The 25,304-nt window shown below is 34.6% G+C and overlaps 4 protein-coding genes, 1 long non-coding RNA gene and 1 pseudogene across 8 annotated transcripts in view; 3 read left to right on the forward strand and 3 right to left on the reverse strand.

Annotated features, from left to right (window-relative positions):
- Positions 1–409: 409 nt before the first annotated feature.
- On the reverse strand, positions 410–3,245 carry LOC110417376 (uncharacterized). Its single transcript, XR_002445309.1, has 2 exons — positions 3,125–3,245; positions 410–3,036 (listed from the first exon to the last, which is right to left on the reverse strand). It is a non-coding gene; the product is annotated as an uncharacterized LOC110417376 (long non-coding RNA).
- LOC110417375 (citrate-binding protein-like) lies at positions 2,695–3,849 on the forward strand. Its single transcript, XM_089783621.1, is given in 3 exon segments — positions 2,695–3,034; positions 3,037–3,053; positions 3,144–3,849. Coding segments are annotated over 3 exon segments (753 nt in total). The 3' UTR covers positions 3,540–3,849.
- Positions 3,850–3,881: 32 nt separating this feature from the next.
- Positions 3,882–5,942, forward strand: LOC110416403 (citrate-binding protein-like). The gene is given in 5 exon segments (XM_089783538.1): positions 3,882–3,953; positions 5,057–5,206; positions 5,208–5,268; positions 5,271–5,407; positions 5,547–5,942. Coding segments are annotated over 5 exon segments (816 nt in total).
- A 320-nt stretch (positions 5,943–6,262) lies between these two features.
- On the reverse strand, positions 6,263–15,390 carry UGT80B1 (UDP-Glycosyltransferase superfamily protein). 3 transcript variants are annotated; one of them, XM_021428373.1, is made up of 16 exons: positions 15,149–15,390; positions 14,086–14,358; positions 13,230–13,375; positions 12,893–12,916; positions 12,545–12,790; positions 12,109–12,220; positions 11,026–11,196; positions 10,820–10,883; positions 10,569–10,626; positions 10,282–10,459; positions 9,701–9,831; positions 9,153–9,255; positions 8,368–8,444; positions 8,085–8,132; positions 7,749–7,898; positions 6,263–6,724 (listed from the first exon to the last, which is right to left on the reverse strand). In XM_021428373.1, the coding sequence occupies exons 2-16, from the start codon at positions 14,351–14,353 to the stop codon at positions 6,515–6,517; spliced, it is 1,986 nt and encodes a 661-aa protein (XP_021284048.1). In that variant the 5' UTR covers positions 14,354–14,358; positions 15,149–15,390; the 3' UTR covers positions 6,263–6,514. The 3 variants fall into 3 exon arrangements, with proteins under 3 accessions (XP_021284048.1, XP_021284047.1, XP_021284049.1); XM_021428372.1 differs by having other exon boundaries at positions 14,086–14,635; XM_021428374.1 differs by lacking the exons at positions 12,893–12,916; positions 15,149–15,390 and having other exon boundaries at positions 14,086–15,134.
- A 4,001-nt stretch (positions 15,391–19,391) lies between these two features.
- Positions 19,392–21,461, reverse strand: LOC110417196 (UPF0496 protein At1g20180-like; annotated as a pseudogene). The gene is made up of 2 exons (XR_016351248.1): positions 21,318–21,461; positions 19,392–20,538 (listed from the first exon to the last, which is right to left on the reverse strand). The product of XR_016351248.1 is annotated as a UPF0496 protein At1g20180-like (transcript).
- A 1,915-nt stretch (positions 21,462–23,376) lies between these two features.
- LOC110416865 (Basic-leucine zipper (bZIP) transcription factor family protein) overlaps positions 23,377–25,304 on the forward strand; it is a 5,032-nt gene continuing 3,104 nt past the window's right edge. Inside the window, exons 1-2 of the mRNA XM_021428990.2 lie at positions 23,377–24,551; positions 24,648–24,719. Of these exons, the coding sequence (XP_021284665.1) occupies positions 23,805–24,551; positions 24,648–24,719 (819 nt within the window). The 5' untranslated portion in view covers positions 23,377–23,804. The remainder of the gene's footprint in view (positions 24,552–24,647; positions 24,720–25,304) is intronic.

Here is a 25,304-nt window from a genome sequence, read left to right on the forward strand (position 1 = left end):
ATGAATCATTTATATTAAATGAAGTAATTTGTTTTATTGGGAAGGTTCTAACTTCTCTATAAAAGGATAAACTCCATTTTTTACAATAAATTTTTATTTTTATTATATTTAATAAAATTTATACACTTTTATTTTAAATTAAATAAATATTTACCATTTCATATCACATAGTGTTAAAAATACAATTATGGAATCTACTAAAAGCTACCATCAAATGCAATATTCTATCCTACGGTAAAAGTTTCATTTCAGGATGTAGAGGGCATCAACTCCACCTTGACGTACAAGTATGGTTCTAAATACATGCTAATTTTTCACATATCATATATAAAATACAATATGAAAAATCAGATTGGCTTAATTTATCACCAACTAACGAAAAATAAGCACAAGCAACCAAATCATTCAATTTGAACAAACTATATATATTTAGCTCAGAGTTGATTACCAGAAGATGAAGAAATTAATTAATTACATCATATTACCCTAAAAAAAATTAGAAATAACTAAAAAAAAATCTCTAATTCGTTGCCACTGGGTTAACGACAGAAAATTGGAAGCTTGAATTGCATGTGTCCCAGCAAAGGCCAATTTCATCCCCCACCTTCAGTTCCTTCCTCTCCACGAAGTCCATGACCCAGTTCTTTGACAAACACGTTGGCCCTCTTGTTCCACCGCTTGAGAACCAGCTCATGTTCGGTCTGTGTATCACAATCCCACACAGAAACTGGCAACCCTTCCTCAGCATTCCACGATGGAAAGACATGATATTCTACGCACTTTAATGCCAGCATGAGCCTTGACATGTTGCCAAGGTCGCTTCCAGTAAGCTTCTTTTTAATGCAGCAAGGATCAAGCCCGAGCCTCAGTTCAGACGTCAAAACTAACATCCTCGCTTCTTCTCTCTCAACTTTAATTCTCTTGTTTCTGTGAGACGCAACTCTTCTTGCACTGCCGGATTCTCTATTCTCTCTCTCTCCTTGTAAGTGTAAACACTTGTATCATTAAAACCACCCAGACTCAGTTCCAAAGAAAGACCCCCAACCTCCGCCTCCTGGGGGCTGTTCATGCCATGTTCTTCCCTTTGATATTGATCGCTACATTCGGCTATTTCAAACCTCTCCTGCTTCCCTTCACCACCTGCATTACTTTTTCCTTTGAACATAAAATTATATTCCCCTGAAAGAGGCAATCCTAATGAAATGCTGCTCTCTTCACCGACTGGATCTTTTTTTCTTCTAGCCTGGTGTCGGCTAGAGGGAACAATTCCCAAGTAACAAGGGGCTTTGAATCCATTCTTGAAATAGGCAAGCATTCCTCTCTTTCGAGGTCAAATGCCCAAGCCTTTTGAAGGAAAAGAAAGAAAATGAAGATCTCAGCTCGCCAAAAACTCAATCCACTCTCAGTGAACTCTCCTAACAAGAAATTAGCCAGAACCAGAGAGAAAGATTTATACTTTATATATCGAGATGGGCATGCAAATCCTTTTCCTCTTACAAAAATGTTGCAGGACAAACCTGTTTACCAAGTAATGTGTGTTGGGGCGGAATTAGCATCCTTTGAATTTTACCGCCATTGTTTTTCTTTTCTTTAACTGTTCACAAACGGGTTTCTTTCTCTGGATAGAAGTTTAGGCCCAATTCCAATCCTAACAACGTCGGATTCTTCCAACGTATGACTCTGTTTTCTTCTTCCCGCGCGTCAAATCTCGTAACGGCTACCGCTGTCTCACAAATCAGGCCAAGTCGGTGGTAGAAGAGTGGGAAATCCCAGTGTTTCTTTTTGCTTTCTAAGCACATCGAAACGTTGCAAATCCCACCTTTCTAAATAATCTTCTTCTCTTCCTTACTGTCTGTCTGTCTGTCTGTCTGTCTCTCTTCTGCTAGGGGCTAGGGCAGGGACAAGGGCAAGGGCCGAGGTCCATGAAGCTTACTCTTTCTCTCTTTCGCAACGGCTTCAACTCCTGCAAATGGTACGAACCCATTAAAATCGTCTTTATGGTTTTTTTATTCCCGTTTCGTTTGCTTTCGGCCTTCCTTTTCTGGGGTTCTCGATTTGTTTCCTTTCTTTGCATTTTCTTTAATAACAAATAAAGCACGTTTTAGTTCTTTTGTTTACTTCAAATTGTAGCAAAACAGCGGCGAAGATGGCGGTAGCAAGGATAGAGCTACTGAGAAACAAGAGAAAGGTGGTGGTGATGAAGCAGATGAGGCGCAACATTGCCTTACTCCTTTAGTCCGGTCAAGATGCCACCCCTCGTATTCTGGTATTTTTATATCAAGCAATTTCTCTGATATGGTAATCGCAGGTTGCACATGTTATAAGAGAACACAATGATTTGGCTGCAAATGAATTCATTGAGCTCTTCTGTGAGTTAGTCGTAGCCAGGCTTTCCATCTCTGTTACGTTCCAGAGCTTCTTTACCTGATGTTCTTAAACCAATATGCTGTGAATAAAATAGGAAAAACGTTTAAAACCAATAGAGTATGACTTTGAAAATTAAGCTTCGTTCCCGGATTGCTCTTAGGAAAAGTTACAGTCCAAATATAGTAAACTTTTGGCCAATAAAATGGAATAACAGGTTAGAACTTTAAGGACTTACCTGGATCCAACTTCTTTGATATATTAAGTTTATACTAATGAGAATCATTTACCTTATAAATTGGAAAAACCGACATTCATCAAGTCCAAGAGATGACATTACAAAAAGAAGAAAATAATAGGAATCCACCTACTTCAGTTATATGTACTTGCCTTTCTCCATGGAGCTCTCACCATTGTAAAAGAAAGTTAGAGAACATGCATACTGACTCTAGCTATATGCTTCTTTTTCTGGTTCTTGTGTGCTTACTGAAAAGCTTCAATCTAGGCGAAGCAGATACCACAGATGGTTTCACTCGTGTGCCGTTAACACAAGCAAATTTTGAATTGCAAAGACCATATAATGTGCCACTTGAGGAGTGCTACAGTTATGAGCATGGCATACACAAGCTGTGGGTTTTCGCTGATGACAAGCCACATGAACCCCAACAGCCACTGAAATTCGCATAAAAGTATTGTTTCTTTCCCTTTCCTTGTGTTTTACAAATAAATGTGCCAAGGTCAGAGAAGCAGAAACGCTAACCGCTATGTTCATGTTGCAGGGTCTTGACTATTCATCAGGAGTTTGGCAGTTTGAAGGCGATGGTTTTGTGCCGAATGGATCTTCTGGGGTTGCAATATCTCAAATCCATGGTGCATCTTCGGGTGCTACCACTTTGATTCTAAGGATCTATAATGGAAATCTGAGGTACTACAGTGGAGATTTGGTGGACACTGGCCTGTATGACAAATGGTTTAGATTAAATGTAATCCACGATGTTGATGGAGGCACAGTGACAGTATTCATTGATGGTGTTCAAGAGTATTCGACAAAGGATAAAGGGCCAGATGATCTATATTTCAAGTGTGGAGTTTATGCAGCCCCTGCAAATATAAGCTACTATATGGAATCAGGGTGGAGAGACATCAAAATATACAAGAAGTCAAAGTGGACTTAGAATACAGTGGTTGTGAAGCGACAAATAAAGCTCTGGAAAGCTCATATATAATTTGTAATGATACAGGTTCGCTCTATTATTGTTGAAACTATAGAATGAGTGCCTTTCATTTTGTACCGTTGGTTGCGCTTTGCATCCTCAACTACTTATCCTGAAAAGCAGTGGTTCACCAAATTTTGTGGGGTCATGGTTTTTCTTGCCCCCGCCCCATACCCCTTTGGTTGAATTGATCCACGTCCAGGTCTGGCTTGCTCCTGGTTTTAGGCCCATAATCAATCAGCAATGTCATTTTACATTTTATATTCTGCAGTTTTTCTCTCTTTCTACCTCGGCTTGCTGACTATGCCCCTTCTTAGTTCTTTGTTGTTGTTCTTCTTCTTCTTTGGTGCTATAACTGCTGCAATATTTATCACGGTAAGCTGGGAAAGAAAGAGTATGTAATGAGTTTTTTGAGACGAGCAAGAATTGACGTCTGCAATGCAATTGGAATCTTCTTGAGCCAAACTGCCTAAAATTATATTGAAAATAGGGCTTATTAACGAATCGTCAATTAGCTAGCTAGGACAACAAGAAAGCAATTATTGACGTAGTAGGGCACCAATTGTTCATGTGATGTAATGTTCGATTGTGACGTTACTTTGGAAATATGGGGATGGCAACAACAGACGACAATTAATCCCTGAGAATATCCATGAATCCCTGGTTGACTGTTTCATTTGGTTTTCGCTTAGACTTAAACAATTGTATGTAGTAATCCACCACAGCTAGATTCCTAGAACTAGACAACAACCAGAAAACAAGTCCTAGCTATAACTAAATTTTCTAGTTTCTAACCATGCTCCAAGTCTGATGTAGCATCAATTAATAATGCTTACTAAAGTCATTAAGTCAAATATACGTCGTCAGAGAAGAAGTTGGTCAAAAACTAACTCAACATTCTCATCATTTCTTATAGAACATACAATTAAGTAAAGCCATCCTTCCTTGCATATTAAAACAAAGTTGGTAGCAACATTTTCAATCACGGGTTTGATTTCAAGAAGGGATGAGACATGAGAGGCAACTTTATTTAGAAATTGTGGTTATTTTAGAGAAGACAAGCATCAAACTCCAAGGTCACTCAACAAAGAAATGATCGCAATAGAGCAATATAGGGTCAACAAGGGGACACCATAATATTCATTGGAGAAGCTGTCTGTTACCTTTTTGAGTATCTGAGAAGAGCAATATAGGTGAAGTGACATACCAATCCAAAGTCTGAGCCCCAAGGGGCAATTTGATAGGGCTGTCATGTAATCAATTTAGAGATCAGAACAGATTTCCATTCTTCCTACTTTGATCATAAACGTCCAGCTGTGAAATTTTTACAAAATCCACTCTGGAAGTCTTGCATTTTATCTAATTTTTTATTTAATGGCTTACCGCAATAATAAATATCTGAAAAATAAAGTAACGACAAGGCATCTTTCTGTAAGTGACAAATCCCATGCAGTATCTGACAATATATATGGTTCCAGGTTTTGGAGATCGATGGTATCTTCAAAACTATACTTTCCCGTGACTTGTTCTTGGGATTAACTTTTGAATTTCGATACTGCCGCAAAGTGAAGGCTTCCGAATGCTACAGCCTTTTGCTTATAATTCTTGCTTGTTCTTTACAAGATCATTGCCTTTTGTGGTGCTGATCCTACATATGGATTTACTCCTGTGCCATTAACAGATGAGAGTTTTGACTTAAACCATATGACAAGCCACTCTCCCAACGTTACAATTACTCTGACACAATTCGAAGTTTATGGGTCTATGACAAAGACAAGCCCTTCAAACGTGGCTGCGGAACCAGGCCGAGTACAGAAATACGCATAACGGTAACACAGACAATAAAAGCAAGAAAGGCCTGTTCATGAGTGTATATTATATGTTCTATCACCACTTTTAGCGATAATATTATTGAAAATAGATAGTACTAAGAAGAGCAACAAAATAACTTGATAATTGGGTTCTAAGTACTCAACTGTGGTGGATGACTATTCATCTGGAGTCTGGCAATTTGAAGGCCATGCTTATGTACCAAAAGGAACCTCTGTGGTCACAATAGTGCAAATTCACGGTGCAGAAGAAAGAGCCACAACTCTGCAATTGCGAATTTACATCGGGAATATGAGGTACTATAGGTACAACATGGTAGCTACCGATCTCTACGACAAGTGGTTCAGAGTCAATGTGATCCATGATGTTGGCAAAAGGAAGGTGATAGTTTTCGTTGATGGAGAAGAAAAGTTTGTAGTGAACGATCAGGGGCCAGGTGACCTTTATTTCAAACGTGGTGTTTATGCTGCACCAGCTAAGTCTAGCAACTTCATGGAATCAAGGCGGAGAGACCTTAAGCTCTTCAAAAAATGATTGCTAGCGTGCTATATTCTAATCCCGCATATATACTCAAAGATTGATCCATGGTTGTTTATTACTGTAATCTGTTATATATCTTAGGACCTTTTTCTTGAGCATGATATCGTATACATATGTAGTATAATTCAAGCAACTTCACGTCTGGATCATTGGCATCAGTCTATATATGTCTTTTATATTTAGGTCAACTTGTATCATAGTTACTTACAAGCAGATAATAACTTAAAAGGCTTTGCAACTGCCGAAAGAAAATTAGTGTAAGGAAACAAGAACGGCGAAATGCCAATGCAATTAATGACCAAAAGAAAAGGAACTAAACAACCAACGAGAAGGTATTTATTATCAAAGCTTAATCTATCAGTACAATAACTTCTAAATTTTACAAATGGTGACAGAAGAAAGCCTAATGCTATTACACACTACGGCAGAATCTACGCTGGTATGATGTTCCATTTTCTCAAATTTTTTCAAGGCCATGAATGTAATGAAAAACCACTCAGAAAAAATGATGCAATTGGGAAAAAAAATTAAAAAATAACTCATCTGTACAAACACTGTAAGATATTCTATGAATTCCACAAACTACAAGGAAGGCAGCACAATCTTCCAATTTGAAGAAAGAACCACTGTAAAGCGTTTGGATGATCATTTTCCTCTGAAGGTGCAGTAGGCAATGGTAGCTCTGAAGGTAAATGCCGGTGAAATGCATCAACTGCAGCTGCAACACCATCTTCATTCTCTATCAATTTCGCTAACTCCATTGCGTGGGACTTCACCTGAGAGAAATCAAGTTCCAATGAAAAGCCTGAACTTGTATCTAGCAATATTATCAAGGCATATGGAGGGTATGACTCCATGTTTCAGAAAACAGTTCAATAAAAAGGGAATCCTAAACTACTGATCAAAAAATCATCAGCTGGAAGGATAAAGCTGAAAATGCGGAGCTTTTCTTCACGGAGCAAGTATGAGGGCACTCCTGCAGTAAGATAATTTAGATCACCAGTCCAAATGGATAAAAAAAGAAAGCCATTTCTAAGCCCTTTATTTCCATGATTTTCCACTACAAACAGAAATGGCACTTATAAATGCTCTCTTTTAACTCATGTTGGCAATATTGCCCACATTTCTTTTGTATTCGAATATCATGACTTGCCTCTACTGAATTGCTAAAGCCCAAGTTCTGGATGTTCCAGCTAATAGAAGATGGGCGTGAAGGGCCTAAATGCAGGTTTGCTGCGAAGCATTTTTCTTCATTTAGCTTTTCAACTTTCTCTCCTTTTTTGAGGAAAGAAATTAATTTCATCTATGAGCCTCCTGATAGTAGAGGAGCATATCCATGCTCGATATATTCCCCAAGTTTTTTTGAAATTATACTCTTCAAAAGTTGAAATCTTCTTCTGAGTTTCAGAATATTTGATTGAATATATCTTTTTGACACTAAATAGAAGGTTATATTTCAAATGCAGCATAAGAGTACCAATGTGTAATTTGACTCTTGCAAAGAGAGTATGCATAAAATTTTTTTCCAGAATCTTGTATAATGTTTATGCATCCATACAACTAAGGAAAAAAAATCACCAGAAATCCTGGCGTCAAGTTGAATGAGACATTTTGTAGGATGGAAGTAACTATTCTCATAACTGATAAGATAACACAACATTTTGACAATAAATAATTATAGCATGATTTCCTTGGCATCCATCAATTATATCAAGGAGATGATGGTGCAATCAATTATATAAGTGATTTTTAATGCAATTAATCACAGTAACTTAGGCCAGCGAAAGCTACTGGAGTTACCTCTGGCTGGAGCATAAATCTTATAGCATTTGAAAGGTTCTCGACACTGAGCTGCGATATTGGTATTGGTGGAGGTCCAAGCCCTCTCTGGTGTACTCTATCACCCCAAAAGAACTGATCTCCAAAGAATGGCACTATGGTTGTTGGACACTATAAAATTAACAAATATATCAGATCCCATTAGAAGTTCAAATTTAGTAGCTTTGAAACACAACATCACCCAATCATATAAATTAAGGACTAGAAAACTTATACCCAAAACAAAACAAAAAATATATATATGTGCAAATGCAATAAAAATGTTTACACTAAAAGCTGAGTTAAAAAGAAAATTACCCCCGCTTTAAGTCCTGTGGCCGTGGTTCCAGCACCACCATGATGAACCTGCATATTTGTGGAAATAGTGCTTCCAGTTAAGACATTTTAAGAGACAAACCATATACAAATCAAAAAGACTATGAAATCTTCATCATTTCACACTATTGCTACATTCAGGTGATACTATCCCTGATATCTGGTAGTTTTTCAATTCCCACAAAATCATATTGCAGCAGTTACATCTAAGCACATCAAAGAATTCCCTCAAATTATCGAACATTGAGTAGAACTAAGTATTTACCACGGCAGAACATTGAGGAAACAACCAATCATGAGGGCAGTCTTCCAGGAGGAAAACATTCTCAGGAACTTCTGTAACTGCAGGACAAATAATCTATAAGAGAAAAAGGCCAATCATTCTAAATACTAGTACATGTCATTTAATGGACAGAGCTTTACATACCTTTTTTTTTTTTTTTTATAATTAGGGGAGAGGGGATTCGAACCCTACTCTTTAAGCAGGGGGATTATGCACCAACCAATGAGCTAAATGCTCGGGCGCGACAAGCCTTTACATACTTAACAATGAGAACTTTCATAGCATGAAGTTATCAATTACAAGCTCCACAGATTAGCACTTACAAGAACATATAGTTCATTTGTCAACATGTTTAATTCAGTAACAATTGAAAATCAGTTGAGACCATTTTGAAAATTGAAATACAGGTATACAAAATCACATTGATTGCATACAAAGGCAGAAGCAGATCTTAGAAGAGTCCCTAAGTTCCTATTCCTTGATTCAAGGTAGCACTTAAACTTACTAAAAAAAGGAAAGAAAAAATACCCAAAAAAAAATCACAAGTTAATGACAAAATTAAACTGGTCTTATATTGACAAAGTAAACAAGAAGAAGATCAAATCAGAAACCACTATGTACCCAAAGAGAAATTAGAAAGTACAACATGTGCCCCAAACAAAGATCTAAAACCACAACCAAAAAGAATACATTCTATAACCAAAATGAGCACTCAAGACGTCACCACGTAAGGAAAACAGAACAATAAACAAAATGAAGTTACTTACAGTGCCCTAGATCTCCCCAACCTCGGTCAATTATTCCTCTTTGTCCTGTATCTTTTAATGCCTCCAAAATAATATCTGTTGTTTTCCCGGAATCTTGAAGAGGCTTCACAAGCAAGAACAGAACATTCTATTATAATCTTAAAATTTCATGAAAAGTAAAAAAGCATTGTATCAATTCTACATATTCAATAAATAGTTCATCAATTCTTAGGAATTGCAACAAAGATATTATACCGAATCCCCATAATAGTCAATCAAAGTCCAATGAACAGAGTGTCAATCACATCTAAGCTCCTTTCATTGAAACTATCAGGTAAGGTGTATGTGCAAATGCACACACATGTACGCACATGCACAAACACAATTTTAGAGATAAATGCTTTGATAACCCCATAAAATTACATTTTTTATCTTAGATCAATCCTTTTTAAATCATTTTGAAAGAACCTCAGCAACCATAAAGTTTTCTCATAACTCTTTTTAAATAAAAAGACAAGATAGATCATAAAATTAAGTCTTCTACACCTCCATTCAAAGAATTATCATACCATGCTTCCAAATCCAATATATATGGGTTGCGATCCTTTCTGAATCCACTGCACAAACTCTTCTTGAGGTTGATACTTCGACCCCAAGTTCAAAAAACAGTAACCAACAACATCAACCAAGGGACCCCAATCTGCACATAGTTTAATAATGAAGTAAGCTACAGGGCACTTACCACTATTAGAATGACTCACATTCTGACAATAGAAAGAAGCATATGGGTAGGGTACAAACATAAGAAAGACAAAATTTACACTTTGCAGTATTCCAGATGATGGACACCACATCAAACAATATCTTGTGCAAATGAATGTTAAAGTTTCAGAAGAGGAAAAAGAAGAAATTCTATTAGAATGGTTGACAATAGAAAGAAGCATATGATTAGGACACAAACAGAAGAAATAAAAATCAAACATAATTGCAGATATGGGATGCCACACATTGCATGAAAGAACATTGAAGTTTAAAAAAAGGAAACAGAGAAGAACTTCTCACATATCTTCTTTCAGTTCAAGTGGAAATTGTATCATCATTTTAAGAAGAATATTCATTGGAAAAGCATAGCATCTGATAACATCACTACCTTTCGGCTTCGGCACAAGATGAGAACTCCACATGTAGCCAGTTGGCAAGTGAGATATTGATCCATGGTATGTACTGAAGTATGCAATAGGAGCAAGCTTCAGCTTCTTTTTCCTGAAGTCATTAATATATCCCCTTATGCCCCACCATATCAGTAGGTCCACAACAATATAGGAAAGCTGAATCCAACAACAACAAAGAGGAATGGACAGATTAGTCATTGGAAGTTGTTCAACGGTTTGTTCTTATGAGAAAAGAAAAGAAAGCAAGCCCAAACCAAGGACATACCCAGTATCCAGCACTCTGAGGTACACGTGCCAAAGGATGAGGAAATTCATATGTTGGCCTGCCTATTCAAAACAGAAGTGAGTAGATATAACCTAACAGATTTTGCTCAATTTTTACAATCTTTCGATTCATCAGTGTATATAAGCAAGTACCCCCTCCACCCTCTCCCTTAAAAAATGATAGAATTCATTCAATTACATTTAAAGAAAGGTTATTGGAAGACAAATTGAAAAGGAAAACCCAAAACTCACGTCCAAGGCATTGTGAAGAATATGTGAAGGGGAACACCAAGAGCTTCTGCAACATGAGCATGTCCTGCATCCAAAAGAACATATATATTATTCAGAAAAATATCTTAAAGATGAGAATTTGCTCCTAACAAAATAAAGTTTGATGGAAATCGGAAATATTTTATTAAAACTGTTAGGTACTGAACAAAAATAACATACAGACTCACCATATGCCGGTGGGTTTGCAATGATTGCCTGTGCTCTAAATGGCAGACCTGTCTCTATATCTGGCTCAGTGCATGCTGGAAGAAGAGATTCAATAATGGCCTTCAGTTGCTTTCTCTGTATTGATATTTCTCCAGGTCCAGACGGGATAAAACCTTTATTCCTGGCCATATCTACAGTAAAGAATCACTCCGTATTAACATCATACAAACAAATTAAGGGAAAAGTAAATGCTTGAAAATGAAAAGCAAAAGAAAACAAAGAGAAAAATTATAACAATATAGTAAAATTCATAAAATGAGACATGTTCAGATACGTTAAGATCAAACCAGATTTCAAAATCAATGAGAGTTCCAGCAAATTGAGATTTTCATATGTGCCCAAGACAGACAACAAGCTGGTACTCAGTTTGAAAGAATGCTAGAACATAATGACTTAGTTCTTTAATGCTTGTTTGGGTTGAGGGTGGGGATAGAAAGGGAAGCAAAGGGATAGGGAGTCGTACACTTTCTCTTGTTTGAAAAAACACTTTCATAGAAAGGGAAAGATTTGGAGGAGCACATGTATCCCTCCAAAAGCCTCCAAAACTTCATTGTTTTCTTAACCTTCCAGAATGAGGGGATTTGGAGGGGAACGAAATTAAACTTTTTCATTCTAGAGACAAAATTGCGCTTATTTTGACATTTTATCTAGATATATGATGCATACAATCATAAATGAAGACATAAGTTATCATTTCCTTCCTTCTCTGCTCTTTAGCCAGACAAGGTTGATAACATGCCCCTTCCTGTCCTTTCCTTCTTCTTTTAAGCAATCCAAACAAGGTGAAGCTTACCCTTTCCTTCTCCCTCTTTACCTCTCCCTCCATTTCCTCTCCTTCCCTTCCCCTCGTAGTTTCCAAACATAAACTTTGTCAGTTAAACTAAAGGCAACAAGTAAACAAGACACAGTGCTTTTAGGCAAACATTCCATATCAGTTTGTTAACCACCAGCGAGGTGAAATTTATTTTTAAAAGCTATCATCAACATAGATACCAACATAAATATGATAAATTGCAACAGTTTCCATGTCAGGGACCTCTTACATCCAGCCAAAACCCGAGGATCACCACCCAAAGGATAAAAGTCAATGCCAGCCGACTTTACAAAGTTGCCGAAGTTAGCATGAGTTGCCAACCTAACATGATGACCAAACTCCTGCAAGAGAAAGTAAACAATCCATAAATTCAAAACAAATCAATTCTATGACAAGTATGGCCAAAATTAGTGATATGTAATCCATCATGTGTCAGTGCATCAAATTATGATATGGATCGCCACAAGGCCATTGGGTGTCGTAGGCATGGTTCAAGTTCATGCTCTGTGATTAACAGATGCATTCTGCATATTTAATTCTGAAGAAAGTAAATTCTTTTTTGCTATGTACCATAGAGCAGATTCCAAAACTATGAATACCTAGAAAGAGGGTTCACATGATAAATCAGTGATAATAAGGTGAATCAACAAATAATGTTAAACAACCTGAAGTCTCTTTGCCATGGCCAAAAAAGGTTGTACATCTCCTCTTGTTCCAACTACAAGGATGGCAATTTTCAACCTTGGGATTGATTTATTGGTTTCATAGAAATAAGTATCATCAAGATCGAAAGGTGTCCCTCCAATAGAGGAAAGTTCTAACAGTTCTGAAGCTACAGGTGAACTTTTAGCTAGATCAACTTCTACCGTTCCGTCATTTTGAATCTTGACAAAGTTCACAATCAGTTTTTTCTGCAGAATGAACACCAAAAAGGGAAGAAATTGTGAACAACTAAAAGAAAAAGTGTCATGATTCATGAAGAGAACATAAAAGGCAAGGTGAAAAGGACAAACCCATCGTGTCAGTCTCTCAATCACCTGAAAGAATGATCACTTCATCAAGACAACCAAATTGCAAAAGGTAACATAGTAATAAAACACTCTATAGTTTCAAGATTTCTTAATGAAGAGAAAACAGAAAGTCCCCTTGTCATAATTATCCTAGCTGCTGGCTAATGTCCAGACAGCAAAGCAATATAATTATAAGTCAGGAGCCAGCATCTAACATGCTTTTATGCAAATATCCCAGATATGCATGCTTCCAATTGTTTTGCAATTCATGCCAATCAATATATATGAGCAGGAAAGAAAATGTAAACTACAAACAAGAAAACGTCACTCTGTTATCTACCTTTTCACGTTCTGAGAGTCTATCTAGTTTCAGATCATGCCTTGGGGTCTTCTTCTCTGTCATTGACCTAGATAATGTGATCTCACTGTCATCAATTAACAGGTTTCTATGAGTGCCAACAGGTGCAGTGATACAATGATCCAAGCCTTCAAGAGAAAATGATTTGGCATCAGAATATTAAATTTTACAATGAGAAAAAAGAAAAGGGACATTACTCTTTCAGGCCAACTAGCACAAAATTATATATAAATCACATACGCAATGACCCTTTTGCTTAAACTTCCATGTCTGTCTCTAGAAAATTTATCAAGGTTAACTGAAGTTTGTTCATGTGGTCTATTTTCCCACAAAACAGGGTAATGAAATTATATAACAGATATTCCAAAATAAAAGGAAATGGGCGACCAAAATGTAAAGAGATGTTTCTAGCCATTTGAATAATGCTTAAGTACGATTTTTTTCAGTTCAGAGTAACTTGAAATACTTTTCTTGCCACATACTCACAAACACAGTCCTGTCTGCAAATTAAATAGACATCTTGCTTATGCTTCCATGCTTGTTGATTATCATATTCAGCTAATATGGTTCATTTTCATAGATAACACGAAATGTCAAATGGGACGCAAAAAGGTTCCACCCTTCATTTGTTACCTACTTCTCCAAATCAGACATAATAAAATGCTTGTACCATGAAGACATTAGAAAAATGTAACCATGACAACTTAGAAAAGAGGCACTGTAAAGTTATTGCTTAAAGTTGGAGATGAATAATAAATCTCAATTTCCTAGAAGAATTGGCAAGGTGCAACTCATAGCGATGAGAAAAAGAAATCAGGACTTGATAAAAACCACTAACCTCTTTGGGGAGTAGACGTGACACTCAATTCTTTCGTCTTGGAAATCTCTAGAACTGATGACTTCCGCTCTGAACTTGACTTCTGATTCTCTTCCTCGTCAAAAGAACTTGAAAAGGATTGCTCATCAGAAGACATATTTTCCACTATCACTGATTCATCTACTTCATCTGTGTGTTCACAGTCCTTAAGCACTCCCCTACTGCTTCTATTGCCAACATTTTCCTCTTGCAAATCTTTCAGTGGATGATCAACGCCATTGCTCCCCATTGTACCTAATGCAAATCTTCGATTACTAAACCCCCACCAAATCCTCTAAAATTATAGTTCTCAATATCCTAATTTGACAACTCAGTAAACTAATGCCCCAAATGTGAAAGAACCAAATTCAAAAGTAAGACCCCACTATGACCATAACTCTTCAAGATTTAAAATTTAGCTGAATGACTAAAAACTTAATCACCAAGGAAAACCAAGATGACCCCAAACTCTAAAATTCTTCAAACAACAGTTCCCACATATCTAAATCCTTAAATTTTCCAAACCTTACAGCTGCAAAAAGAAAAACACATTCACACTTAAAAAACAAAATTTGAAACACCCAGAACTAGAAAATTCAAGAAACGTCCCATTAGATCCAGAACCTTGAAAAGACTAAAATTTATAACTGAAATTGCCAGTGTAGACAAGAAAGGAATAACTAGTAGACGTCAAAGTCCAAAGTGAATATAAAACGAAATCAGGCCTTGGCTGTTAAAATCAACAAATACAATTGACCAAACTAAAGCAAAAAAAAAAAGGTGAAAAAGAAACGAAGTAAGGAAAGAACCAAGCACCCACCAGTCAAATTAACAAAACCATAGAACGTTAGGTGAGCAAGAATTATACAAACCGTTTCTAACAGTAAACCAATGTAGTTTTAACAGAAATTACGGAAAAGCTCACGTTTTCTAGAACCAAAGAAAAGAAAAAAACTACTAAAACAAGATGGGTAGCTGAACTGCTGAAGGCTTTGTATTAAATAGAGAACAAGCGAACCACTACTCATTAGTCAGTAGTACTCACCCCCATAAAATATCTGGTTCGTATCCTCAAAATCAAATATATATACTGTGTTTGTCAAGTAGTTTTAGAAGGAAAAGCAGAGAATTTCACGGTAAAACAAATGAAGTTTCTGGGTTTGGGGATGGGGTGTTTGCTTGATATTGGTTCTTGGTCGAGAGAGAGAAGAGTTGAATTGTATCTGTGAGCGAGCCACTTTCTGTCCTGTAAGAGGAAGAAACTTCACCCTGTCTGGTTCTGACAAACTTATTTTCTTGGATTAATAAGATACCCAAAAGGCTGTCAAATTTTACGGGTAGACTTTTAACTACTGTTTAAGGGCCAAAACCTTCTTTCTTTTCATAATTAATTCCAAGTCGCTCAAATATTTAAATTTATATATTAACCACAAATTTTCAAATAAAAATCCCTAAAAAAAGATAATAATATGAATTTACTTTAAATGGTAAATTTTTCTTTTGTTTATATAACAAAAAGAATTATATTATTTCTGCTCAAATCACATTTCACTTTTAAAATTTATATTATTTATATATTTTGTCCTCTTCATTTTGTAATCATTTTGCAGAATTTGACCGGAAATTAGAGGAAAAAGGAAAAGAAAAATTTATCTGAAAGGCAGGGTAAAAAAAAATTAAAATATATGGCGGTGGAGAAAGAGAAACAATTAAAAAGATCATTTTCGAAAGAAAATTATTATATTTAAACATGATAAAATGGATTGAAATCTGAATTGGACTTTGATCAAATCCGAATTAATTAAAAAATAAAAAAATGCACTTAAAAGAATCAAAATTTAATGTTTAAATTATTTAAATTCAAAATTAATTTGATTTTAAATTATGATAAATTGAATTTTAATATTAAAAATATAAAATTTAATTATTAAGTTTATTCTAGTAGAATCTAAAAGGATCCAATATGGATGGGAAGTTTAGCCCTTTGTCCGAATTTAGAAAAGCGTATAAGCCGGTGTGGAGATATGAATTCTATTTTTATTTAATGAAAAATTAATTTAATACGTGGAATATAAAAATTAAAGATTCTGACCAAACGGATGGATATTCATTGGCACCGTTGAAATGATTTGGTGGGCCTGGCCCCACCCCACATCCTTTGCCCTTCATTTGCCCTTTTTGACTTTTTCTTCTCTTAAGACTAAAAATAAAGATTGAGCTGGAAATTACGTGGCATGATGTCAACGGCATCGAATGCGACACGTCATTACTAAAAAGTCTCTAACGGTAGACATAAACGAAGCTAAAGTCATTTCCCATTTCCAGCTTGCGTTGCTTAACACGGCGATGTGCTGTTTTCCGTTGGAACAGGACAGCAAGTTATTTATACGATTTTTTATATTAAAATTAAAAGGCCATTAAGGCCTACATAAAAACTACTAATAATACATTATCTCTCATTATCAGTGTCCCAGATCAATAATGATTATTATGTTATTGGCTTGATTTGAATTCATTTACAATTCAAAATTCTTTTACAATATATCATTTAAAGATATTCATGAATTTAAATTTGAATTGAACCCAGAATATGATTTTTAAATTTAGACATAATTCCAAAATCTTATTAATTTAACAAATAATATATTATCCTTTTCCAATGCAATCCTTCATTGAATTACTAATTTTAAGTGGATGCCTTTATTCTTTACCATCTTTAAGGATATTAGTTGAAAGGTAAAGAGTAAAATACTTCACTCTAAAACTTTGTATTATTAAGTTTTACAAACTGTGTAGCAGGCAGTTGTACAAACTGTAAGTGTAATTATTGTAGATAAATGTTAATCAATGCTTATAAGCACTTGCACCCGATAAGGTGAGACTCATAGAAGAATTTTGCAAGTAAGGAATTATCTTTTCTTCAATTTGACGAAAAACTAAGAAAAATATTATTTATCTCGACATTTTTGTTCCATACCAATATAGTAAAAAATTTATCTATATATTCTTGTGTTTATGTATAGTTTTCATGAATTGGTAGATCTCATTTCTGAATTTGTCCAATAAATTTTTGTCTCGTTATATGGATAAAAGGTTACGATAAAAGTGTTGGAACAAATAGTATTTTTCTTTTGAATTATTGAACTAACATTTTTACATCGAAAAATATCAATTGAATTGTTTTATTATTTAGAGGAATTATAAAAAATATAATAAAATTAACATTTAAACTCAAATTTTAAAACCTAGCTAGCATTTTTAAATTTGTTTAATAATTTGTGATGATGGTGATTTAATTTAGTTAGTTAGTACTCTACCTTTCAAGTTACTTTAATTAAGTGAATAAAACTTATTATTTGTGAACGAAATTCATAAATTTAAATTTTTACAAGGCATTTACGCCATTCACTTTAATGGATTTTAATTTTTATTTTCCACTATTTATCTATATTGTTCATGTTTGATTGTGTTTTTTACCTTTTAATAGTATAAAGACATCTAATTTGAAACTATTTAAGCAATTGATATTTAAATAATTCAATAAGAACAAATAATTTTGTGTATAAAAATTAATAAATTTGTATTTTCTATTAAAAAAAGGAATAAAACAAACACCTGACTTAGGAACAAATTTGTTAAGTTAAAAAAACTTTAAGGGTACTAATATCTTTGACTTTTTGAATTCACACTTTTATTAAGAAAAAGAATATGTGATTTAAATACTACTAAAATATTAATTAATTTTGGAGTAAAATGATGATAAATCATAATGAAAGTATGGTTTTGGCTTGGATAATAGCTTATGCATCAGGTAGTGAATTAATTTTTATATACTCATGGTTAATTTGGATTTTATATTAAAACATTTAAACAAATATTATATACGAACTATAGGTATATAGTATAAAAAGCATACAATATTTGTTGTTGAAAGTAGTTTATTATTATATTATATACTTTTTGAAAGGGATAAATTTTTTTTTAGTCCTCAAAGATAAGGAATTTTTTAAGATAACCCTTTTTGTTAATTTTAACCGGTTTTAGCAAACAAATAAGATTTTTGAAAAAAATTATTCTTAATGAAAGCTTCTAATATTGAGTGCACGTGAAAAAAATGTTATTATATACAAGTCATGTTAAAAAAAATGTTATTACATATTGAAAAAAAAGTTGTTATCCTTCATGTTGAAAAAATATTATTGTTACCTAATATGTTTGAATTATTATTATATGCCATATTAGAAAAAAAAATTATTACATACTATGTTTGAAAAAAAATTGTTACATGTTGAAAAAAAAAATTATTATATGCTATATTGAAAAAATATTACAGTCTATCTCCTAAGGTTTCTATAGACAATAAAAAACATCTTTTCAGCAAAGCTATTGAACATTTTCTTTACGAAATCATTAGAAAGTGACTTTAGGTTTTATGATTTATTAACAAAATCATCTGACAAGAACTTTTTTAAAAATTTTTAGGAGATTTTATCAAATCAAATATGCATGGAAGCAATTAAAATGCAAAAACCGTTTTTTTCTTTGCAGTTCCTTTTCACTTTCTCCTTTTTCCTTTTTTTTTTGTTTGGCTTTCTCGTTACTTCAATTTTGTATCAATTTGAAAAAATTGAAACTTTTTGTTTATTTGAAGATGGATGAAAAATCTTGAACCATTCCTTTTTTTGTCCTTTGCAACTAAAATGCAAAAACTGTTTTATTCCATACAGTTGTTTTTCACCTTCTTCTTCTTCTTTTTTTTTCCACTATCTCTTTTATTTCAATTTTATACTAAATTTGAAAAAAATGAAACCTTTTGTTTATTTCAAAATGAATGGGAAAATGTTGAATCATTATTTTACTTTCCTTTATTTAAATTTTTTTTATTATTAAAATTTTTGAAAGCGAATGAGCAAATCAAACACATCGTTTTGAATGGTTTAAAGGGTATGAGAAAGTTGAGAGAGCAAAGAAAGTTAGATGGACAATTTTTAGACAGCATGAGAGAGAAATCAGGAGTATCTAGTGTGTCTAAAAATGTTTTAAAAATATTTTTGTCAAATTATGACAAAAATTGGATAAAGATAATTGACTTTATTTTTAAAGTTATTTTTAAAATTGACTTATAAGGATGATTAGTTTTCACAATTTTTTTTGAAATATTTTATATATTATATATATATATATATTATTGAAGTCAAAAAGTGATGTATACACATTCCATTATATATGGAATCTAAAACTTTATGAATCTTCGTATATAACAAAAAAAAAATCCCTGAATTGTTTTGATTAATAATCATCAATAATAAAAAAATATTTCTATTTTTACTAAAAGAAAAAAAAATGATGCTACATTAAACACTCTAAAAGAAGCTCGTACGTATAACTAGTCCCTCAATTCTTGCGTAAAAGATGTTGTCATCTCCTTGATTACCAAAGCCCTTGCCCGATTGATTGTGACGAGGCACAAATATACATGCTCTTCCAGCTCCTCCACCTGTTTCCTCACACCAACATTGCTCTTCTTCAGTTCCTTCACTACTTGCACAGAAAATCTATCTTCCCTCCTCTCCAAACAAATTTGTATCATTGCCTTGTTGTGTTCAACTTCATCATGTAACCTTGACACTAGCCTACTCATCGTGTCGAAATCCCTGTTCAAAATATAAGTTCCCTTGGCCGCAACATCGAGCTGCTCCCCTATTTTCCTGAGAAATCCACGTTTCAAACATGGAAAACTGAGGTGCCTTCTTCTTGAATAGCTTTGCAGGGAAGCTGACAACTACCGGTGCCATGAATAACGCAGCAAGTGTATGTGCTGCTATAACTATAGCTATTATTAACACCAAGCCACAAGCTGCTGTTAAGCAAACCTAGATGCCTTGTGGACGAACTTGATCAGCTTCATTTTCCTCGCCACTTTTTTCCTCATTGACTTAAGGTGGTGTAACACCGAGGCATATTTGTCATGAATTATCTTGAAATCATGCTTGTTGGGATTAGAAAATGGGTTGTTTAGGATTACGAATGAGTTTAGTTCTGAAATAATTTGTCTAACTTTTTCAGAAGAATAATCATCGATGAATCAAGTGTTCGTTGAATGAAGTGATAATTATATTGGAATTTCATTAATTTTGATGAGAAGGTGGCCACAAATCTTTGAAGCTTCGGCACTAGTGTCAAAGTAATCGAGGATAAGGTTTTTGAGTTCGGGAATTTTGGAAAAGATTGTGGATTCAAGGATGGAAGGTATGGTGTCTTGACAAGGTTTCAAGAGTTGAAAAAATTGGTGGTGGAAGTAAGATGGAGAGGATGGTTCATTGGCTAGCAATTGAGCTTTGGAGAAAAATTCTACGTAGGATTTGGTTCTTAATGCACCGAGGTACTCCTCATTCACGTTCAAGCTTTTACGAGCATGTCTCAATTCTTTCTCACCTGAAAAGCCGTGTATAGTAAAAATTACTCAACAAGAACAAGCTACACACAGTTGCACAATTTAAATTCAATATGCTATGTGAATATTAATTTGTACTGTTAATTATGTATTATGTTGCATATGTATAGAAAAGAAATTAAGCATATGTGCAAGAATAAATAAATAATTAGATGATCATTAATTATTCTTTCTTATGTGCACGTCTTGGGAATATATAAATACAAGAAAACAAATCAACTAATTGATGGGTCTTTAATGGTGTCAACTCTATTCTGAAAATTATATTTTATCACTGTCGTATTTATTATCATTTCAAAGAAGAAAAAATGAGATGAAGAAAAGTTAAAAACACATAAAGCACAATACTTATGCTTTGTTTCATCAATACACTAATTAATTTCTTTGCTTTATTGAAGAAGCTAGCATAAATTGGCTATTATCATTTGTGCGTTTTATTTTCTTGTTGTCAGATATATAGATTCAACCGTATTAACAGATTGAAGATTATTATATTATTTATTGCTAGATTTGCTCCATTTAGTATGTCTTTAACAATATGCACAAATCAACCATATGCCCATTGCAGGGAGGGTATAAATCTTGCAGTGTAGTTATCTTGTTGAAAACTCTGGATTTGGATGATCAAGAGACAAGCTTCCAGTGTATAATTAGTATTTGAATGGTTTCCACTTAACTTGTTTTGGCGCTTGCAAAAGAGAAAATACAAAAGCATTAAATTAACATGAAAGCCAGATCTTTGTTATATATAAGAGCATACCTGTTTTAGTCTTTGAAGCTCTAAAGTTTGCCCACGACATGATCGCTTCTGGTTGAAGAAGAAGAAGAAGAAGAAGCTGGATATGGAGGATGGGGATAAAGAGGAGGGAGTGGTAGCTTTGAATTAAGGAGAAATCTATAAAGTGAAAAGGTTGGATACCCTGCTTAGGCTCTTCCTTATTGTAAGAAGCTTACAAGGAAGAAGTGAATAATAGTGCAGGGTTTTTAAATGATGAGCTATGCAACTGCCAAGGTTGCGGTTGGAATTCATATATCTTTGCCTTATATAAAGCCTTTTAAAAGGGAACACACTTGTTAAGAATTGTATCTCACGCTAGCTATCTTTCTGATAACTAGAATCTTATCAAGACAAGAAAGAGAGATCAGATCATGAAGACTTAATTATTCTCCAATAATTTTTTGCTTGCAAAGCTTTTTAATCCCAAATTTGCTGAAGAGCCTTTCCTCTCTTGAGAACCTTTATTGCATCCTTTTTCCTTGTGTTTTTGCCTCTCTATCCTTATCCTTTGTCTTTATGTTGTTGTGTGCTTTTGTAAGTTTACGCCATTCATGCTTGTGTAGACGAGCATTGTACCATGGAGGCCTGAAACTGATCCTTCTTGTTCAAGTATTTCATAACAGATCTAACACCCTATCCAGTTAGCTAGATCTCGCTTGACATGCCTTTTCTAACATTGCATCATCTATTTTTCCTTACATATGTTCGTGCATTAGCTTGGGGGTATCTTGAAAGCTAGGATCTTCTCCCGGTGGATGGCAAATGCTAATCATCCACGAAATTTCTCTCATTTTCTTACCATTTATTAGGAAAAAGCTAACAACATAACAGCTGTCGCTTAATTTATACATGTCTGATGGCTTTGTTAGGAAACTAGGTCTTTCGCTTCCTTCCAATTAACGTGCCATATATATGCATGCCAACTTTATATAGAAAGTTAGGTTTCTGAATGTGCTCTCTATAATACATTGCATGATTTTTGCCATTGTCATGTCATCCTCTTTGTATATTAATTAAATCTACCTTGGTTTCTCCACCTAGCTATATACATAATGTGTTACACTTAAATTGCTAATAATTCAAGGCGACCGTAATTTGTTAATGCCATGTTTCTTCAATTATTTTCATGTTAAATACAATATCTTATTCATAAAATTACCCTCATACGATTTAATAAAATAATATTACCTTCTATATGGTCAAAACACTAATATTTTCTTAAATAATAGAATTGATCTATTATTCGATAATTGATACATAATTTTTTTTTAAAAATAATAAAATCTAATTTGAAAAAAGGAATATTAAAGTAAAGCAAAGTTCGCAAGACGACCATGTAAGAATACCTGCTTGAATTCCCATGAAAGATACTCTGCCTTTAAGATATGATGTCTTCATCATTGTCGTTACTATCTTTTTCCACATGCTTTGAATCTTCTCCTAATTCATTGGTCTTTCTTTTTAAAAATTGTTGACCCTTTCATATTACAATTGCATGCAACCAAATTTAATTACTTAATATCCCCATTCTTAAAATTTATAAAATTATCTCTACAATTACTATTTCTTTTTTTATCAAAAAATTCAATGAAAATATCTTTATATTATTTTTAAGTCACGTAACGTTAACATAGCATGTTAATATATCGTAATATATTAATGTGATAAGATAACGTGATAATGTGATAAATTCATTTTTTATGTTAGTCGTATTACATAAATATGAAATGATAAGTATTAATTTAATTAATGATAATTAATTAAATAAAATAAAATTAAATATAATAAAAAAATAAAAAATTATTTAAAATTATTTAAATAATTAATATTTTTTAAAATGTTATGCCTTCAAACTTTTTATTTTGTAATGATTATTTAAGTTCCATAGATCTTTAAAAATTTGAAGAAACAAATGCTACAATTGCGAAGAAGGCCCAAGACTTAATGGACCAGGGTCCACAATGATATAACGCAAACGAGCTTAATTTAGCTCATAATCTCTTCTATAAATAAAGTAGCGAATCCAATCGCGACACGCGGCTTCTCAAGTTCATCATTGCAGTGGAGGAAGAATATAAAAATTGGACGGTTACTGGGGTTTGATCATGTGGCAAGTGGCATCCCACCACGTTTCCCTTCATTCAAAAAATCAAATCAATCCACGTCGCCCCGAACCTCACAGCCCTCCTCACCGCCTCCGTCATCATAACATCTTCCGTACCTCGAAAACTATACCCAGTCAAACACTCCCCAATCGGAGCTCTCTCCGGCAACTCGAAAAGAAGAATCCCACGCGCCCTCACACGCTATCTTCAGTCTCCCTGATCCCAACAGAATAACAAACCCAAAACCCAACAAAACGACATCAAAATCCCCAAAAATCCCAAACCCTAAGAGAAACATCATCCAAAGGAGACTGAAGTTTTCTAAGAGAGAATCTCTCCGTAAAGAGAGAAAGTGTCGCCGAATATGGCGTCGTCTAAAGTAATGCCGACTTCAAATTCGCGAAATTCGGATCTCTCCCGACGCTCTACTTCTTCTTCTTCCTCTACAAAGCCTCAATCTTTCTCTGATCAAAGCAACATCAACAACAGTAACACCAACAGATTAAGCTCGACAATGACGGTCGACGGCATCCTTCGAAACGTTTATTCAGCCGCTCCCACGACGGAGACGACGCTGGTTGACGCTTCCATAACTCTAATCGAGACTCCGATTCCGACCACCGCTGGTGGTAATTCTGAAGTTTCTCAAGATCAAACCATCGCAGATTGTAGTAACAATGTGGCGAAAAGTGTAGACGAGGTTTGGAGGGAAATAGTGTCCGGCGAGAGGAAAGATATCACGATGAAAGAAGAAGCGCCCGACGAGATGATGACGTTGGAGGATTTCTTGGCGAAGGCTGGGGCAGTGGAGGACGCGGCGGCTGCTGCGACGGCGGAGGTTAAGGTGCAGCCGGATAGATTGAGTGGTGGTGTCTACACGTTTGATCCGGTGGGAGGGAGTCCGTTTCAAATGCTGGATAAGATGGAGGGATCAATTGTTGGATTGAACGGGATGGAAGTCATTGGAAGTGGAGGAGGTGCTGCTGGTGGAGGGAGAGGGAAGAGAGGAAGAGGGGTTTTGATGGAGCCGCTGGACAAGGCGGCACAACAGCGGCAGAGGAGGATGATTAAGAACAGGGAATCTGCCGCTCGGTCTAGGGAAAGGAAGCAGGTGTAAAATTGGTGGAATTATTATGGTTGAATTGTTGTAATGTTAATGGATTTTTTTCTTTAACATAAGTTTATTATTTGTCCCCCTTAATTGTAGGCATACCAAGTTGAATTGGAGTCATTAGCAGTGAAACTAGAGGAGGAGAACGAGCAACTATTGAAAGAGAAGGTATCGAGTTTTGTTTTCTATTTTAGATGTATTTTTGGTTCTAGGGTTTAGAATACTGGTCAGGAATGTGAAATTTTTCCCTGTAAATTACTTGCTAACGGTGGAAAATTTCTTTTATCTCAAAATGGGTGACTTTTTGCTCAGTGTAGTTACTACAGACCTAATCTAGTAGAGAAGCCTGTATTTTGATCAACTTTTGTTTCAAAACTTCTGCAAGTTGATAATAATTATACTGACTTGTTAAGTAGTCCAAAGATAACTTGTTTAGGGAATATGGGATTTTCCTCCCTAATGAAGCACATTTGTACATATTGTTAATTTCATTTATTTTATGACTACTTGCAAACCATGCTTAATCACTTCAGATTAACTGGAACGACAACATTAAGGAAACTATGAGCTTCATTATGTAGTGTAAGTAGGAATGATGTAGTTTGTGCGTTGGTGTGTGTAAGTACCTTCATGCATCTGGTAGCAATAAATTTTAAAGCAATCCCTTGGATTGTACTTGAATTCACTTGCCCTCTCTGTCCATAGTCTTTGTTGGATTTGGTTAGTGACTATTCACTGTATAAGTTCTCAGGC

This window comes from Theobroma umbraticum, unplaced genomic scaffold (genome assembly GCF_002168275.2).
Source record: "Theobroma umbraticum cultivar Fairchild unplaced genomic scaffold, ASM216827v3 scaffold_51.0, whole genome shotgun sequence".
Lineage (NCBI taxonomy): Eukaryota > Viridiplantae > Streptophyta > Magnoliopsida > Malvales > Malvaceae > Theobroma > Theobroma umbraticum.

Coding starts and splice junctions, on each gene's coding strand:
- UGT80B1 (XM_021428373.1), bottom strand. CDS start 14,353: ATGGGGAGCAATGGCGTTGATCATCCACTGAAAGATTTGCAAGAGGAA. Junction 13,376..14,085: donor CACGTCTACTCCCCAAAGAG/GTTAGTGGTTTT, acceptor TTTCTCTTGAAG/GCTTGGATCATTGTATCACT. Junction 11,197..12,108: donor TCCTCGGGTTTTGGCTGGAT/GTAAGAGGTCCC, acceptor TCTTTACTGTAG/ATATGGCCAGGAATAAAGGT.